Below are 18641 nucleotides of genomic sequence, written 5' to 3' on the forward strand. Positions count from 1 at the left end.
TTCTCAGCATTGCAGGTGCCTGCACAGAGCCTTTGTCTCCCTGCAATCAGGGCCTCCAAGGATCTGCTCTAAGGAGTCCCTGGGGAGGCTTTGTCAGTGCCTGCCCTCAGTGGGGCCCATTGATGCTTCAAGGGACTTGGAGTTTGGCTTCTGACTTCTTGAGCAGTTTTTCAAATTTTGTCTCACTACTTGAGGATCATGGACTCATCTCCAAATACACAGTGGGGCTTATTAAAACATAGAAAAACAATTTATTTCTCTTTATTTAATTGTATTCAAGTCTTCAAGACTTGTACTAAATGGAGTTGTTTTGTAGATTTGCTAAGGAGGAAATTTCAAAGTGGACTGCATAAGAAATATATTTCTTTTTAGTGAAAGGGAATGATTTACAGAGACTTGAGCTGCAAGAGTGTCAGAGTGCAAAGGACTTGGATACAAAAGAGTTAAAACAGAGGAGTAGTTCTTTATCATTGACAGGTTTAACAGTTATCAAGTGAATTGACACCATTTGCTACAATTTTAACAGTGACTCAATTATAGATTCACAACAACAACATTCACACCACACTCAATTCACACACACACAGGCAGGCAGAGATGTGTGGACACATCAATATCTGTGTGTGTAAAGGTGCCCATCCACAATTCTCCTGGTTGTCAGTGAAACACTCCCATCCCATCCCTTTGTGTTTCCCAAGAGACAAGGGGGGCACCTGGAGGGGTGTGTTTGTTGAGGGGGGATCAGAATTGTCCTGGGCATCAGTGACGCTCTTTGGATTGTTGCAAACTTGAGGGTTCCCGAGCTCCGAGAGGCTCCCAGAGGTGCCCACTGAGAGGGAGGTGCTGGGGAGCTCCAGGGGCCTCCCTCAGGACCTCCGTTTGTGGGGTCACAGGGTGACTGGCTTTAGTTCTCTGCTGAATTTCCATCCTCATGTCACTAATTACTGGAGTTTCCAAAATATTTGGGAATTGTTCTACTTGAACTACATACAATTCATGTAGGGAATGTTCCAAGGCTTTCAGAGAGTGGGTGATTGTTCTGTGGTCCGACCTGTTACAGTCGGGATTGTCCCCACCTTTATCATACAGGAACACCTGGCACAGTCAAGGGACACTTCACCACACACCTGGAAAAGTCAAGGGATACTCCTGGAATGCATGGGGGAAAACTTCCTGACCCAGGTAATAGGAGGCCTTTCCAGGGGGGATGTGTTACTGGATCTTTGGTCAGCAAGGCAAGTGGTGACCAGTGGTGTCCTCGGCTGCCTCCAAAGCAGCCTGGGCAGCAGGGGAGGGGAATTCTGCCCCTCTGCCCTCTCAGGTGAGACCCCACCTGCAGTGCTGCCTCCAGCTCTGGGGTCCTAGCACAGGAAGGACATGGAGCTGTTTCAGTGAGGAGGCACCGAGATGATCAGAGGGATGGAGCAGCTGTGCTGTGAGGAAAGGCTGAGAGAGCTGGGATTGTTCGGCTGGGAGAAGAGAACCTTTAGGGGTGACCTGATTGTGACCTTCCAGTACCTTAAAGGAGCCTGCAGGGAAGATGAAGAGACTATTTCCCAGGGCCTGGAGTGACAGGAAAAGGGCGAATGGCTTCACATTGAGAGAAGGAAGGGTAAGAGGAGGTATTAGGAAGAAATTTTTCCCTGTAAGGGTGCTGAGGCACTGGCACAGGTTTCCCAGAGAAGCTGTGACTGCCCCATCCCTGGAGTGTTCAAGGTCAGGCTGGGCAGAGCTCTGGGCAACCCAGTCTAGTGGAAGTTGTCCCTGTCCATGTCATTGGGATTGGAATTAGATGATCTTTTATGGTCCCTCAAACTCAGGACATTCTATGATTCTGAGTTACTTCAGGAAGCTGTGAAAGAGCCCAACATCTTGACCCAACTGGGGAAAATGTCACCTTCCAAAAAGTGGAATTAAAAGCAGGAATGCAAGAAGGCCCATCAGGTCCAGCTCCATAGAAAGGGAAAATGATATTTTTTATGCTGTGGGTGCAGAAACAGTAAGTGTAGATTGTGCCTCAGAACACTCAAGCAGATCTGATCAAGTGAAGAGCCAAGGCAAACACTGAACAGAGTGAGGGGCAGTGAGTGGGGGCCTGACATGCAGAAGGAGCAGATTGCTGGGGGAGGAACTGCCTTTCCTGTGCCAGGACCAGGGCACATCCCACTGCAGGAAAAGCCCCAGGCCAGCCCCAGCACATTGAAGGCCACGGGCACAACTCAGAGTGACTTGGTGGCACCTCTGCCAGGGAGAGCCTGAAACCCCAAATGCATCTTGGCAGCAGCAGGTCCTGCCAGTCCATGGCCAGGAGCCCTCCCTTGCCAGCCCAGCCTGGTGGGCAGCACTGCAGAGCTGCTGGTTAAGGGTGTTCTTTCTTGCTGGGCTCTGCAAAGCCACTTCTGCTACAGGAGCCTCATGGGGAAGCAATTGGGCCCCAGCAACTTGGAGACAAGATATTAATCAAAACCTGCTCGTGCTGTTGCCAAACCCCTCTGAAATGATTGGGGTAAGAAAACCCCCTAACACTGCATGTTTGGTGTTAGAAAGGAAGGCATCACTTTATTCCCAGTGCTGTGTGTGTGTCCAACAGAAATCCTTTCACACAGACACCAATACATCACTTTTTCACCTATTTATAAATTTTTAGCAAACAAACAAATCAATGTTCATTGGTTCTAAATGACATAATTTTATTGAACTAATTTTGAATTAATATTGAATTAATTTTTATCTTCTATTGGTTATGGACTTCTCCCTCTCTTTGCTAATTAGTCCATATTTTTAGTCTTTTTCTCCTCGTTGGGACTTTCCATCACATCTACTAAGTCCTTGTTAGCCATCTTCTTCATCTACTGGTTTCTGCAAGTCCTTGTGGTCCATAAATTCTGCATTCCAGATGTCCAACATCAACAGTACATCTTTCTATCCCAGGCTTTGTTCATCAAAGCATATCAAGGTTCACTTAACAAAACTTAGAGAATTAGTACTTTTCCCAAGCTGTGTTCTCACAGTGGTAGGTTAAATTCTGCTGAGTGCTGGAGTCAGGGAGGAGGGAGCGATGTCAGTGCAGGAAAGTTCCAGAGTGACAATGAATCCATTGTATCAATAAGACTCTGCAGTGTCACACTGGGCCGTTCATTCCATGAAGTTCCACAGTGTCACAGCGGTGGTGTCAGAGATGGTGGAGCTTTTCTTATTCTAGTTAGATATAAAATGAGAAAGAAATAATGTCACCAATGGCATCTGGGAAGGTCTATACTGGACATATGCAGAAAGGAGTTTCCCTCCAAGACAAGTGCTCTGATACAAAGCATCACCAAGAAGGAGTCTGGGCCAGCACAAGACTTTGTGTTCCAAGGCAGAGCCAGGGAGGAGGGAGAGATGTCAGTGCAGGAAGGGGCCAGCAAGGTGGGGCAGCCGGGGGATGCCGACAGCCTGCAGGGAAAGGGGCAGGGCATGGACACCGTAGGACAGCCTGGGCTGGAGAGGAGACAGGGATGTGCAGAAGCTGAAAGGCCCCAAGAGAGGCAACTTGTGCAGGCCTTTGGCCATGGCTGCTGTGTGTGCCCCTGATGGCATGAGGAGACAAGTGAGCCTTGCAGCCCTGGGGCCTCATTGCCTCCTTGTCCCTGCTCAGCAGCCTGGGAGGTGCCACCCCATCCTCCTGCCCTTGGCATTGGACATCCCACATGCCAGTGCCCCAGGAAGAGCCCGGACCAATGAGGGAGGGAATGGATCTCCCTTCTCAGGGGCTGGAGGTCAGGACTAGGATGTTTGAATTCTGAAATACAGCCAGTTTAACTCAGCATGAGAGACATCTTTGACTTGCTTGTCCATACCTGTCATAACTGCCTCCAGTTTTGTGCTCTAACTGGAATTTGGGGACAATTTCTCAGTCCTGTTCCTCAGTGGGACCCATTAGCACTACAAGAAACTTCAGTGTTTCAATGTCAATTCGAGTTCTTGAGAAGTTGTTTGAACTTACTCTGATGGACTGAGTTTAATGTAAACAACACAAACCCCACAGAGGGTCATTAAATGCCCTGGGCTGTTGCTGTGCTGCTGAGCTGGGCCGGGCTCCTGGCACACAGGGAGCTCCTGGCAAGCGGGCAGTGCTGCAGAGAGACAGCTCTGCCCAGGAGCAGCTCCTGTGCACAGCCCAGCAGGGCTCAGGGCACTGCCTGCACACACCGAGGACACAGCAGAGAAGAGGCAGCCTGGGCTGGGACAGTGCTGAGATCTCATTACAGGAGAAACCTTCACAGTATTTGAAAGAAGAATTCTCTGGCTGTAGGAAAGTTAACCTTCCCTTCCTGCAAGGATCTCCTAAAGCTGGCACATCCCACAGCATCCAGGATCTTTCAGAAGGACTCCCACAGTTCTTCAGTAGAGAGGAGGTGGCCATATGGCAGAGCAGAGCAGGACCTGCAGGCATTAAAGACAGACAAGGGAAGTGAGAAATAGTTTAAAGTTGTCCTGGAGTGGGAGGAACGGTGAGAGCTCATCAAGAGAGGAATCTTCACAGCACTTTCCCAGGGTAAGTCTCTGGCTGCAGAGCAGTGCAGGTGAGGTCCTGGAAGTGTCTCTTACACCTGCCAAATGCTACCACTGGCAGGACCTGTCAGGATGGCTCTCCTGGATTTCCTGGTGTGCAGCAGGAGAACATGGTCCAGAGCAGGACGTGCCTTCTGCACCATCAGAGACACAGGGCAAGAAGGTTCCCTTCTCCCAGGGATGGCTGTTGGGTGTGAGGGTGGGGGTGCAGCCAGGGGTGCCCAGGGCTGTCCTGCAGAGCAGGGTCCTGCAGCCCAGGGCTCTGTGTACTGGGGCAGGGGCTCTGCTGTCTGCCAGGGTCAGCTCAGCCCAGCCAAGTAGCTCCCCATGGCCCTACAGGGAGAAAGTGTGGGTGGAAGGAGTGACCCCCTCATGGCAGGGCAGGGATGAGCAGGGCAGGAATGAGCAGGGCAGGGCAGGTCCTTCAGCTGCAATGGCTCTGGGCTTCTCTCACCTTCAGCTCCACCTCCTGCCATGTCCAAGGGCACTTCTCAGGAACCACATCCACTCAGAACACCTTCCCCTTCCCAGCCACCTCAGCTTGTCTGGGATCTGCTCTTCAGCCCCTGCACAGGCAGAGCTGCCCCTGGGCAGTGGGGTGGGCATGGGCTGTGTGAGCACTGGAGGGAGCTGAGCTGGGCACAGGGAGGTGGCTGCTGGCAGGAACAGCTCCTCAGAGCACAGACAGGCAGGGAGGGAGAGGGAGCTGCTGCCACAGATGCTGGGAAGGGGCATGTGGGCACCTCCCTGCTGGCCCTGTGGCACAGACACCTTCCCCTGACCAACTCCTCCCTGGGCTCCTTTCCCAGCCTAAGCAGAGCCTCTGCCCTCAGGCCCGTGGGGGCTCAGGTGTGCATTGCCCTGCAGCAGCCAGAGCCCAGGGAAGGACACCTCAGGTCTAAATCCATGGAACTGCTCTGGGCAGCTACACTTGGGCAGCTGAACTGATCCCTCTGTGTCTCAGTCTGGGAGGAGAAAGATGGGGCACCCTGAGGAAAGATGAGACTTGTTTCTTTTTAAGGGGACTCCTCTGTGTGACCCTCCTGCAGCTCCAAGCTGCCAGCACAGGTCAGCTGACAACAGGACTGATGAACAGAGCAGCTCTTTTTCTTTTCCAGTAAGAGACCATTCCTTTGCCTCTCAGGACTGACAAGATTTCACTTGGAGCACATTAGAAATTCCAGAGTTTTCAGCCATCCAAACCCACTCCTGGCAAGTTGAACTGAAACCAAATAAAATACACCAAATTTCCTCAGCTCTGTTCCACAGTTGGGCAGGCTGTGACCAGCAATGCTGGAAACAATTTGAAACATCAGAAGTGCATTTAATTTGATGTAACCCCATGTTCTCAGTTGCCTCTTACTGCACAGCAAGAATGAATCCTCAGGAGCCCAGTACAGGATCCCTGCTCTCAATGTCCCCATGAGCCAGAAAAACCCAGAACTCAGGGGAGATGGGTGCAAAAAGGTCTTCCTTAAAAGAGAGACCCTGAATGTCGAATACATTTTGCTAATATGGTCTGGCCTAACTCAGTCCTGCCTTTTCTTCCTCAACAGATAACCGTATCCAGAGGCAGCAAATGTCCAACAGCAGCTCCATCAGCCAGTTCCTCCTCCTGCCATTGGCAGACACGCGGCAGCTGCAGCTCCTGCACTTGTGGCTCTTCCTGGGCATCTTCCTGGCTGCCCTCCTGGGCAACGGCCTCATCATCAGCGCCGTAGCCTGCGACCACCACCTGCACACCCCCATGCACTTCTTCCTGCTCAACCTGTCCCTCACAGACCTGGGCACCATCTGCACCACTGTCCCCAAAGCCATGCACAACTCCCTCTGGGACACCACAACCATCTCCTTCACTGCATGTGCTGCACAGCTCTTTCTGCTTGCATTTTTCGTGTCAGCAGAGTTTTATCTCCTCACCATCATGTGCTACGACCGCTACGTTGCCATCTGGAAACCCCTGCACTATGGGACCCTCCTGGGCAGCAGAGCTTGTGCCCACATGGCAGCAGCTGCCTGGGCCAGTGGCTTTCTCAATGCTCTGCTGCACATGGCCAATACATTTTCCCTGCCCCTGTGCCAGGGCAATGCTCTGAGCCAGTTCTTCTGTGAAGTGCCACAGATCCTCAAGCTCTCCTGCTCACACTCCTACCTCAGGGAACTTGGGCTTCTTGTGGTTACTGCCTGTTTAGGTTTTGGCTGTTTCATTTTCATAGTTTTCTCCTATGTGCAGATCTTCAGGGCTGTGCTGAGGATCCCCTCTGAGCAGGGACGGCACAAAGCCTTTTCCACGTGCCTCCCTCACCTGGCCGTGGTCTCCCTCTTTATCAGCACTGCTGTGTTTGCCTACCTGAAGCCCCCCTCCATCTCCTCCCCATCCCTGGATGTGGTGGTGGCAGTTCTGTACTCAGTGGTTCCTCCAACACTGAACCCCCTTATCTACAGCCTGAGGAACAAGGAACTCAAGGGTGCTGTGCAGAATTTGATCACTGGATGGTCTTGAGAAGCTTCAAACTTCCAGTTGTCTTCTGCATAGACTTTAGAATGGAACTCCTGACAGGCCCATCCTTCCTTCTCAGGATTTGGCAGGGTAATTTGGTTCATCTTGTCACAATATTGTGCACACTGAAATTTGATAATAAATCTCCTTCTAATCTTTTTTTCTCCCTAATATTTTTGACCCAGAGACTGTCTAAAAAATTAAACAAAAGAAGTGACTCTGTTGTAACTATTTTGATTCTTATTCACAGAGGTTCTTAAAGGTCACTGCAGGACAGTGCCTGTTGGCAGAGGGGAGGGGGAAAAGCGTCCCAGCACAGCAGCACTGCCAGTGAGCAGCAGTGCTTGGTCTTTTCAGAGCTGTTGTTTCTACTTCCACACTATTGCTATTGCTGTAAGGCCTGAGTACTCTGACAAGCTGGTCACATCCTGCTGCGTGTCCATCCTGGGATCACAGGCAGGGACAGGCCATGGGGACAGCTGGGACACAGCTGGGCTGCACAACAGCAGCTCCATCAGGAAAGGGCATCTCCTGAGGGCACGGCAGGAAGGCTTTGGGCTTCTTGCAAATCAGTCTCAGGAACATGCTCAAGGAATAGACTCTAAAGACTTTCCTTGTTTGGCTTGTTTTCCAGAGGCTCAGTGGGATGAGATCAGGGTCTCAGTGTGGCCTTCCAAGGCCTCAGGTCTGGTTCAGGTTTTGTCTGTTGGTGGCCAGAGCCCATGTAGATGGTGAATGGTTTCTGATTTACCTTTCTGGGGCTCTACAGCTTCTCACAGGGCTGATGGCAGGTGAATGTTTTCTTAAGAGACTTGGGAACTGCCATGAAAACACAGGGGATATGCCAGCAGGTGCCAGGCAGTCAGCAGTGAATAGAGTCCAATGAGCCCAGGCCTGTTCAGGGTTTAGTCACCCAGAGATAATATTCTAGATCTGAGTGTGAACTGACAAACAACAGCTCTGCAAACTCATGGGACACAGCAGGTACAGGGAAAGGAGTCTCCTAAGTGATTAATTTTATTCTTCTTGGACACTCATAGGACAGATCCAGCATAGCCCCCAAACCCATCTCCCAGCACTGGAACAAGGCAGAGCCCCTCTGAGCACCCTCCATGGCCACACAAGAGCTTGTGTGGCAGGGGGTCAGTGGCAGGGACCACCATCAGCTGGCTCTGCCTCCCAGCCTGACTAGCACAGCCAAAGAGAGTCCTACCATGGCCCATGCCGGAGTAGCCCCAGGACTGATTCTCTCCTGCAGTCCTGGGGATTGGGGCTGGCACTGGGGCTGCAGGAGCTGCCTGGGCTGATGATATCCTGAGCTTTCCAGACACAGAGTCACTGTCCCTCACCTCCATTGCCTCCATTTCTTTCTGCAGGGCCAGACATGATTGTGCTGCTCTTCTGGGATGGAGCAGGAACAGGGAGATGGGGGGACCAGGGAGGGGCTGGACTGGGAAGGGCCAGGGAGAGGAAAATTCCAGTGTTGACGTGAAGTTTCTCAGTGTGAAGGGTGGGGGCTGTGCAGGGCTGAGGTGCCTCCAGCCCTGGGCAGTGGCAGCAGGAGCCCAGGGAGACACTGCACCTGCTGCCAGGAACTGTCTGTGTGTGTGCAAGGGAAGGACTCGTGTCTCTGAACAGCCCTGGGGGTGTGAGCAGGGCATGAGCCCAGATCAGGTGTGGGCACCTGCCAGAGCCCTGACATTTCTGGGTGTGACTGCAGGAACAACCTCCCTGTCCCAGGGACATTTATCTCACCAGCCTTGAGCATGCCCATTGCAAATGTCCATGTCTCCTCCATCCCTCTCCTCTGCCTTTATGCCCCTTTCTTCCCACACCAGGAAACAGCCTGGGGGAATCTCCCCTGTGCAGTCAGAGAGGCTCTGTGAGCAGGAGTGACAGTGTTCTCCAGAAGGTGCATTTGTCCCCTTTGACATGGCCCAGAGCTCAGGACTGTGAAAACATTCCCAGGCACACACAGCTTGGAGAGATCTTGGAAGGCAAATTGGGAGAGGAAGAACAGAAGAGACAAAATTAGGGATATGAAACCATCCCAAAGAAGTTCAGTAGCTCCTCTGAGCAATGTTTCTGCATTCAAAACACTGGTAGGAAATGTACTCTGATAAATAGCTGCACAAATATTTTCACATAAACAGAGAGTGAATCAGATTAATAGAACAAGTGTGTGGTGTTGTCAGTAAAAAGAAAATTATGAAAAAACCCTTGAAATTAAAAGTAAACAGCACATCATAATGATAGGCAAGGAAGTCTTCAACAATTACCAGGATTTCTTGTCTGCAGAGGTTTCAACTACCTCCTAAAACCCACACTCCTGGCTTCAGGCCATGACTTCCCAGAGCAGTCACAGAGTTGGCCACTGCCCCAGAGATGCCCCAGGGCAGCTCAAGGACCCAAGTATGAAAAGTCCCCCAGAGTGTCTGTGAGCCCTTCTGGAACAGGAGCTGCTGGTCAGGAAGGACCAGCTGGGGAGGGACACGGAATCCCCCCCTGCAGCACTGCTGGCCAGGCTGAGGAGGGTCCTCTCCAGCACAGCAGAACATCCTGTGCCCTTGGGGGCTGGGCTGTCAGGTGTGTTCCCAGAACTGACTGGCCAAGCTGGGCAGGCAGATGCTCAGGGGTCATGAAGGGTGTCACAAAGCTGAGCCCATCCAGCTGAAGGATTTGGGGAGGTCAGGAGGAACTGGGACAAAAGGGATGGGATATTTGGGGGAGGGCAGGGGGGCTTGGCCAACAGAGAGGAAAGATTTTGGTGAGGTAAAACCAAGTTCAGGTAATGCTGAGGGTGTTGAAACACTGACTGTGCAAACACTCCTGATGGACCTTTACCTATAATTCGTGTACCATTGCAACTTCTGTAAGGATAACTTGATACTCCTCATTTCACCCCCAGCAATCTTCTCTCAGGAACCAAAGGGACCCTGGGACACTGTGGAAAGCCTTGGAACCAAGGGGCCATTCTGACACTTGGGAACCTCATGGAATCAAAGGTCCATTGTGACCCTGCAGGACCTCAAGGAAACAGAAGCCCATTGTGACCCTGTGGAGCCTCATGGAATCCAGGGATCATTGTGACACTCCAGGGCCTCATGGACTGCAAGGAACCCTGGGACACTGCAGAAATTCATGGAATCAAAGGGGCATTATGACACTGCAGGGTGTCATGGATTCAAAGGAATCCTGGAACATTTTGGAATCTGATGGAATCATCGTGCAATTGTAACACTACAGAAACTTATGGAACCAAGAGGCAATTTTGACCTTTCAGGGCCTCATGGAACAAAAGGGACCCTTGGACACTGTGGAAACTCATGGAAAAAGGGGGCCATTGGGACACTGCAGGGCCTGAAGGAACCAAAGGTATCCTGGGACACTGCAGAGCTCACGGAACCAAAGGGTTCATTGTGACTTGTGGGGCCTCATGGAAGAAAAGGGGTTTTGAGACAGTTTTTAACTTCATAGAATCAAGGGGTCATTGTCACACTGTGGAACCTCAGGGAACCAGGATGCCACCTGGACACTGCAGGGCCTCACAGAACTAAAGCAATCCTGGGACAGCACCGAACACTGTGGAAATATTTTGGGTCTGGCTGAAGTGGAGCTCATTTCCCCACAGCAGCCCTCCCAGTGCTGTGCTTTGTGTTGGGAGCTGGAAAGGTGCTGAGAACACACCAATGTTTTGGCTACTGCTGAGCAGGGCTGGCACAGCCCCAGCACTGCAACGTTCCTTCACCAGACAAGGGCAAGATCCTGGGAGGAAACACAGCCAGGCCAGCTGAGCCAGAGTGACCAAAGGGACATTCCAGATCATGGGATGTCAGCTCAGATATAAAAGCTGAGGAAAGGAGGAGGAAGGGGAGCATTCATTGTTTACAATGTTTGCCTGCTGAGCAGCTGCTCCGTGTGCTGAAGCCTGGCTTGCTGGGACATGGCCAGACATCACTGATGATGGAGAGTAGAGAACAAACCTTGTAATTTTCCTCTTCGTTTGTTTGTGTGCAAACTTCGGCTTTTGATTTAGTGAAGTGCCTTATCCCAACCCATGAGTCATTTTCCACCTTATTCTCTCTCCCCTGTCCATCTGGGAAGGGCAGTGATAGAGCGGCTTGATGGGCAGCCTGTAATTCTCCCCTTTCTCACTTTGCTCTTCTTGAAGATGGGCTTGGCATCTGCCTTTTCCAAGGACCCCAGAACCTCTCAGATTGCTCTGGCCCTTTTGAGAGCACAGCCCAGAATCCCAGGCAAGGGTGATGCAGCAGTTCAGGAGCACTTGCAATGAACTGTCCAAGACCACTTAGGTGAATCTCACTGGGCCAGTGGAGTTTGTTCCTGGAGTCACTCACAGAAATGTCGAGGTCCAGCAAGGCATCCACCTCTGAACTGGGATTGTGGGATTCTCATGCACCCAGGGCTGATCAGAGAGTCTTTCCCTTTTACACCCATGGGGAGATCATTGCAGGAGTCACAGTCTCTCCCTGGGCTCTCACTGCCACTGCTGGGGACTGGAGGCACCTCAGCCCTGTGGGGTGTCACCTGCTCTGCCCCTCTCTGAGATGCCCCACGGCCTGAGGGATGGGCACAGGGGGAGCTCTGTGCTCAGAAGCACATCCCAGTGCTGCATCCTGGGGGTTTTCCAGGGGATGTGGGGCCCAGAGTGAAGTGATCTCGAGACACTATGTGTCCCACAGTCCTTCCCAGCACCTCCAGGATTAGCTGATGGTCTTTGTGTTCTCTTGGGTTCATCTCCCCCCACACACACTGTGCATGCTGAAGTCTCCTCTGTACAATTGCAGCATGGCCTTGTGAGCTTCTCATTTGGTGTCCTTGATGGAGGGACAACCAACCTGTCAGTGGTGGGTGAGAGGCCAGTGCTGGGAATGGTGTTGGCAGGGGGTGATCTGTGACAATTGCCCTGGGACCCCTTGCCCAGGGTGTCCAGGAAAAAAAGACAAAGCCCAGACCCTGCTCTGCTGCTCCTTCAGGTGTGTCCCTGGAGGCCTGGCTGTGGAAGGGACACTGCTGTGCCCTCTCCTGCTCTCACACACTTTGGCTCTTCACTGTGCTTTTCTGCAACAGGGCAGTTTCCTGGGGCTTGACAGCCTATGAGAAGACACCAGTTCCTTACAGCCCCAGGACTTGTCACCTCCTCACCCACTCCATAGAGCTGTGGAGGTGTCCTACTGCTCTCCTGCACTCCCCATTCCACACCCCACATCACTCTGCTCCAGGAGCATCCTGTGAGGAACCAGAGATGGGTGGCAGGGCTTGGCTGTCCTGCTTGGCAAAGTCCATCAGGCCCTTTCACAGCCACATTCCACAGTCCCTTTTCCACCTGTAACCAGTGACTCTGAGCTGCTCCTTCCCCAGCCCCAGGGAGGGTCTCCTTGTCGGCTCATTCCCTCCGGGGTCTCTTTTCAGTCATGGCCTCAGTGGGGCTTGCTGACACTCTCAGGAACCTGAAGGTTTGATGATGAATTTTGCTTTTTTAGGGGTTTGTTCAGTTTTCAAATCTTCAGTTCAGGAATTCAGTGCCAGGGTGCTCATTAAAATTCAAAACATCCTAACAAGACAAGCCTTTGGGAATAATTTAATATTAAGGCTTCAATTCTTTTATGCTTCATTAGACAGATACCAGAAGTGTATTCAAAGTGAGTGTACTACAGTGACAAAAAAATGAAGAAATATAACTTTTTGTCCCATTTCCTTTTTCCTGTTTATACACTGAGAGCAGCAAACCCTAATTGATATTGTTCCCAAGCACCAGGGATGGTCTCCTTGTCTGCTCATTCCCTTCATGGTCTCTTTTCACTGATGGCATTTTAACAAAACAAACCCCTGGGAATAATTTACATTTTCAAATCTTCTGTGGTCAATTACAGAGATCTCAGAAATGCATTCAAAGTGAATATCTTATACTTAAAAAAAAAAAGCAAAAATATGTCTTTTTTGTGGCCTGTTTATTTTTGCCTCTTTATACATTATTGTCAGCAATTCCCTATTGATATTGACCCAGAGCATCTCCTAATTCAGTGTGAATAGATATGAAAATCAAGACCCTTTTTGTCTGACAATCCATCAGACTTTATCCCTAATCCCCACCCCACCACTTCCCTCATCACATCCCTGGCACTCAAAGCAGCCTTGTGGAATCTGAGCTTCCTCCACCAAAGGCTGGACCTGCAGGTTTCAGTTCCTGGGCACCAACTCCCACCTGCTGTACTTGGAGAAAGAGCTGCAGGAGACACACAGGGCTGTTCATGTATTGTCAGCAAACAAAACCAAAGGAAGGCACAGCTCAAAAATAGAAGAAATTCCTCTGCTGTATTTCAAGTTCACATTACTAACGTCCACTTTCCTCAGCAGGCAATTTTAGACCAATGGTAAACATGTTATGTGTCAGGCACAGATCTAAAGGTCCCTCCAAGCGCTCCCTACCCCAATTCTGTCCATTTTGCTCTTTGCACAAAGTGAGTCACACACTGAAGTCAGAAGTTCCCTTGATCCAGAGAGGGAGGAAAAGAGAAAGTGAATGAATTACTTTGTTGTACACAGCTAAATCTCCACTAATCCAAATATTTTGGGGTTACAGGAACTTTATTGGGCATGTTCTGCAGCATTTGTTCGATGACACCACGGTGGGTGGGACTGTTGATCTGCTGGAGGGCAGGAAGGCTCTGCAGAGGGGTCTGGACAGGCTGGATGAATGGGCCCAGGCCAACTGGATGAGGTTCAACAATGACAAGTGGTGGGTCCTGCCCTGGGGTCACAACCACCCCAAATCCCTGACCATGCCCTGCACCTGATCCCACAGCCTGTCCTGTGTCCTTCATCCATCCTTTCCAAGAACTCTGTGGGACAAGGGAGCTTCATACTCTGGGTATGGAGGGAGATCCAAGTGTGACTGGAGTGGAACCACAACTCATCAGGTTTGTGCTCTTTAGGGGATCAGGAACTGATCACATTTAGAGACATAGAATGTTTCCCTTCATTGCTCACAGTAAAAATTTAAACAGGATACAATTTCTGAACTCCAGAGCCCTTTGTGCAGCTTTCCTCAGCCACAGAAACCAGGATAAGCCACGTCCTTGCTGTGCTGGTCCCACAGCCCAGGGTGCTCCTGGCCTCCCTTGCTGCCAGGGCACACGGCTGCCTCCTGCCCAGCTCCTGCCCACCCACAGCTGCCTTACAGGGCTGCTCCCAGCCAGGCAGCTCCCAGCCTGTGCCATGGCCAGGGCAGTGCCCTGCAGGGGCACACACTGCCATGTGTCCCTCTGCCATTGCAGGAGGTTCCTGCCAAGACGGGCTCTCCTCCTCCCTGAAGCTTTCCCTGAGCACAGAGGCCTGAGACTTTTCCAGTAAAGACTCAGGCAGAGAAGCCATGGAGTCCCTCAGCCCCACAGCAATGTCTGCTGGAATTAAATCCCCCTCCCCATCCCACAGCAGCCCTGCATTTCTCTCCTTCAGCCTTGGTCTCCAGCACAGCCACTGAGGCTCTTCTGGCTCTTGACTTTTCCTGCATCCACCAACTCCAGGGGAGCTTTGCCTTCCCCACAGTCCCACATGCACAGCACAGACCACGCCCAGGAATTCCTTGTCTGTGCCTGGCCCTGCTGTCACCCCCTGGCAGAGATTCCATGGTCCCTTTGTGCCCCACTGCCCCACAGCTGGTCCCACAGTCCCCTGTGCAGCCCCAGCCCAGGGCAGGAGCATCCAGGGTGGGGAATGGCCCCTCTGATGGAATGCCCCCGGTAGTCCCTGGGCTTGGTCACCCCATGGCTGTCCTATTCCACACCTCTCCCAGCCCCTGGTGAGACTGTGTCACCTGTGGGGCCTCACAGACAGCCCTACTCAGGCTCTGCCGGGCTCTGGGCCAGGAGAGGGACTGGGCAGGGCTGGCCATTGCTCAGGGACAGGCCCTGAGCCAGCAGGAGGGGGGAGGTGGGCACAGCCAAACCCACCCATAACCCTGGGCTGAGCAACCAGGGCTGGAAATGACCGGAAAGAGATAGTGGGGGTGACAAGTGTCCTGGGCCACCTTCCTGGTCTGTCCCTGCCACCAAGGGCACAGAGCAGCCTCCTCTATCTGGCACTTCATGTTTTCCATCCTTTCCACAGGTCCTGGCTCTGGACCACAACCCATGGGCTGAGTCCTGCACCTGCACAGTCACACGATGGGAGATGCATAGATGGTTTTCTCTTCCAGGTCCTTTCCAGCCCAGCCCAGCTCCCTCCAAGCTCTCCCACCTGCCCTGGGCTCTCTCCAGCACCAAGGGCCTCTCCCAGCACAGCCCAGCTGTGTCTGGCCCCACAGCCCTGCTCGGGGCAGGGTGCTCTGGGGAAGGCACAGCTGCAGCTGGAGCTCAGAGAGGACTCAGGCCCACTGGTGGTGAATGTGATTGGCAAGAGGAACAGGAGGCACCTGTGTGCCCTTCTCTCCTCTGCAGGAGATCCTGAGAGCTCTGCAGCTCCTCCCTGCCATGCTGTGTCCCCAGGACAGAACAAAAGCCCCAGCTCTTGTGACTGTCAAGCACTTTTCCTGCTCCAAGTACACTGTCCATCCCAAAGCTGTGACAGCCAGAAAGCTCTTGTCATTTTGTGTGCATTCCTGTTCCAATGAGGACAGCTAAAAAATAACAAGCTCTTGGAATACAAACTGCAGAACACCAGAGTCCAGGAAGGCTCCCCAGAACCATAAACTTCATCCAGTTTGCAGACATCGGCCCATCTCCTGTCTTTTTGCATTTGACAAGAACTACAGTTTCTGTGTGTTCCTTGCTGTCCACTGAAACCTGTTTTGCAACATCCATTGTTCCTCTTTCACTTGTGTTCATGAATAGGTACCTGCTCTCCCCATGGTTGACATACGGTAATCCCTTAGTTAGCAGGAACCATCCTCCGGTAATCCCTTAGTGAGCAGGAACCATCCTCCGGTAATCCCTTAGTTAGCAGGAACCATCCTCCGGTAATCCATTACTTAGCATGAACCATCCTCCGTTTAGCATAACCCAGCCTCTAAATTATACTAACCCTGTATTACACTGAAAGGTTTTACCATAAATGGTCTCTGTTCTTCCCCCTGAATGAAGTCTGTATTTCTGACTGTTTCAACTGAGCGTTAAGACAAGTTAGTCACCAGAGTCCTTTCCCTGTTCCTGCTGTGTCCCCTGGGGCTGCAGAGCTCTGGTTGGCCAGTTCACAGAGAGATTTAATACTTTCTCTCTGGGGGACTCCGCCCTGGACAGGATTCTTCTCCAGGGCTCCATTCATTGCTGACTGTATGGGATGGGCTGTCCCTGCAGATCCTCTGTGCCCTCCTGGCAGTTCTTGATTTCCTCAAGAAAAGGACTCACCTGCCATCAGAGCCATCAAAGCTTCAGAGCCTCAGGCTTATGACATGAAGACCCTTTACTATCTGTGTGGCCACTGGCCACCAAGATAGAACACCTGAACCAGCCCTCAGTCCCTAAAGTCCCACAGCAGGACCCTGATCTCACTGCACTGATTCCATGGAGAAACAAGCAAATCAACGAGACTTTTGAGAGTCTATTCCTTGGGCTTCTCCTCAAGAACAACTTTGGAAAAAGACCAAAATCTTCAGGAACTACCCAGAGGGGATCCCCCTTTCATGATGGAAATGATGTTATGGGGCCCAGCTCTGTCTCTGAAGGGCCCATGATCTGTCCTTGCCTGAGGTCACAGCAGTGACACACAGCAGGACAGTGGCTGAACTTGCAGCACACTCAGGCCTTGGACAAGGACAATAAAGGAGAGGGTGGAAGTGGAAAAAGAGCAGGTCTAAAAGCCAAAGAGCTCCCTGGCACTGCTGCTGTACCAGGGTTTTTTCCCCTCCAGCTCTGCACACATGGACAAAGTAACAGGGAGGATGTTTAGAAAATAAGTCCATGCAGGAAGTTTTGTTTTATTTAAGTGAACACAGAGAATAATTCCTCATTTACGCAATTTATAGGAGAAAATAAGGGGGTAGACAGTGACTTAGATACATATGAAGAAAAAAATTTCAGGGTTAACATCATTAACAGAAGAAAAAAGAAGGAAATCATCGACCACCACTATCAAAAGCTTTGTAAGGAAAGCTGAGCTTACAGGGCATTACACAATGAGTGTTGAGCTGAAAAAAACAGGCCATTTATTGGTCCTGAAAAGCATCCAGTCATCATTTTGCTCAGGGCATCCTTGAGTTCCTGATTCCTCAGGCTGTAGATGAGGGGGTTCAGTGTTGGAGGAACCACCGAATATAGAACTGCCACCACCACATCCAGAGATGGGGAGGAGATGGAGAGTGGCTTCAGGTAGGAAAACACAGCAGTGCTGAGAAACAGGGAGACCACAGCCAGGTGAGGGAGGCACGTGGAAAAGGCTTTGTGCCGTCCCTGCTCAGAGGGGATCCTCAGCACAGCCCTGAAGATCTGCACATAGGAGAAAACTATGAAAATGAAACACGCAGATGCTAGACAGGCACTAACCAGAAGGAGTCCAATTTCCCTGAGGTAGGAGTGTGAGCAGGAGAGCTTGAGGATCTGTGGGATTTCACAGAAGAACTGGCCCAGGGCATTGCCCTGGCACAGGGGCAGGGAAAATGAATTGGCTGTGTGCAGCAGAGCATTGAGAAAGCCACTGGCCCAGGCAGCTGCTGCCATGTGGGCACAAGCTCTGCTGCCCAGGAGGGTCCCGTAGTGCAGGGGTTTGCAGATGGCAACGTAGCGGTCGTAGCACATGATGGTGAGGAGGGAAAACTCTGTCACGATGAAGAACAAAAAGCAAAATAGCTGTGCAGCACATCCTGTGTAGGAGATGGTTGTGGTGTCCCAGAGGGAGTTGTGCATGGCTTTGGGGACAGTGGTGCAGATGCAGCCCAGGTCTGTGAGGGACAGGTTGAGCAGGAAGAAGTGCATGGGGGTGTGCAGGTGGTGGTCGCAGGCTACGGCGCTGATGATGAGGCCGTTGCCCAGGAGGGCAGCCAGGGAGATGCCCAGGAAGAGCCACAAGTGCAGGAGCTGCAGCTGCCGCGTGTCTGCCAATGGCAGGAGGAGGAACTGGCTGATGGAGCTGCTGTTGGGCATTTGCTGTTTTTTAGAAGACGTTCTGTTCAGAAAAGGAAAACACAGGGATTAATTAAGGACAGGTCTCTGAAATAAACAGTCTGTTTTTAACTAAAATCAATTTGTCAAATGTGCTGCCAAGGAGTCAGTGCTCCTGTGCTGCAACAGGACATGAAATTTTTTTATTACAGCTCTGACATTCACGAGTGATATCAGATGGAACCCACCTTGAATGCAAAAGTTCCACCTCTGCACTCATGACTCAGAAGACACATCTGGTGAAGGTTCTTACCCACTGGAGAAATCCTCATTTTCATGGCCCAGCACGCAGTGCCCAGCATAGCTGCAGGGAAGGGCCCCCAGAGCTGCCTGAATGCCCCCTGTCCCAGGGATCCCTTAGTGACACTTTCCCCCCACTCCCTGCCCAGGGCTCTGCTGCCTGGAGCTGTCCCTGCCAGCAGCTGCTTCCCTGTGCCCAGGGCTGGGCCCTGGCAGTACTCCCAGAGCCCAGC

At 51.6% G+C, this 18641-nt stretch overlaps 2 protein-coding genes across 2 annotated transcripts in view; both read right to left on the reverse strand.

Moving 5' to 3' along the window:
• LOC139673810 (zinc finger protein 850-like) overlaps positions 1 to 18641 on the reverse strand; it is a 1066517-nt gene that overhangs the window by 334059 nt on the left and 713817 nt on the right. The gene's annotated exons all lie outside the window — the stretch shown is intronic.
• On the reverse strand, positions 13653 to 18150 carry LOC139674283 (olfactory receptor 14J1-like). Its single transcript, XM_071560472.1, has 2 exons — positions 17246 to 18150; positions 13653 to 13788 (listed from the first exon to the last, which is right to left on the reverse strand). The coding sequence occupies exons 1-2, from the start codon at positions 18148 to 18150 to the stop codon at positions 13653 to 13655; spliced, it is 1041 nt and encodes a 346-aa protein (XP_071416573.1).

The sequence above is a fragment of the Pithys albifrons genome, chromosome 7 (assembly GCF_047495875.1).
Source record: "Pithys albifrons albifrons isolate INPA30051 chromosome 7, PitAlb_v1, whole genome shotgun sequence".
Lineage (NCBI taxonomy): Eukaryota > Metazoa > Chordata > Aves > Passeriformes > Thamnophilidae > Pithys > Pithys albifrons.

Bases quoted from the DNA above. Each gene is read 5' to 3' on its own strand.
- LOC139674283 (XM_071560472.1), bottom strand. From the start codon at position 18,150: ATGCCCAACAGCAGCTCCATCAGCCAGTTCCTCCTCCTGCCATTGGCA. The intron at 13,789-17,245 runs GATGACTGGATG...GAACCTCATCCA, and splicing joins AAGGATGCCCTGAGCAAAAT to GTTGGCCTGGGCCCATTCAT.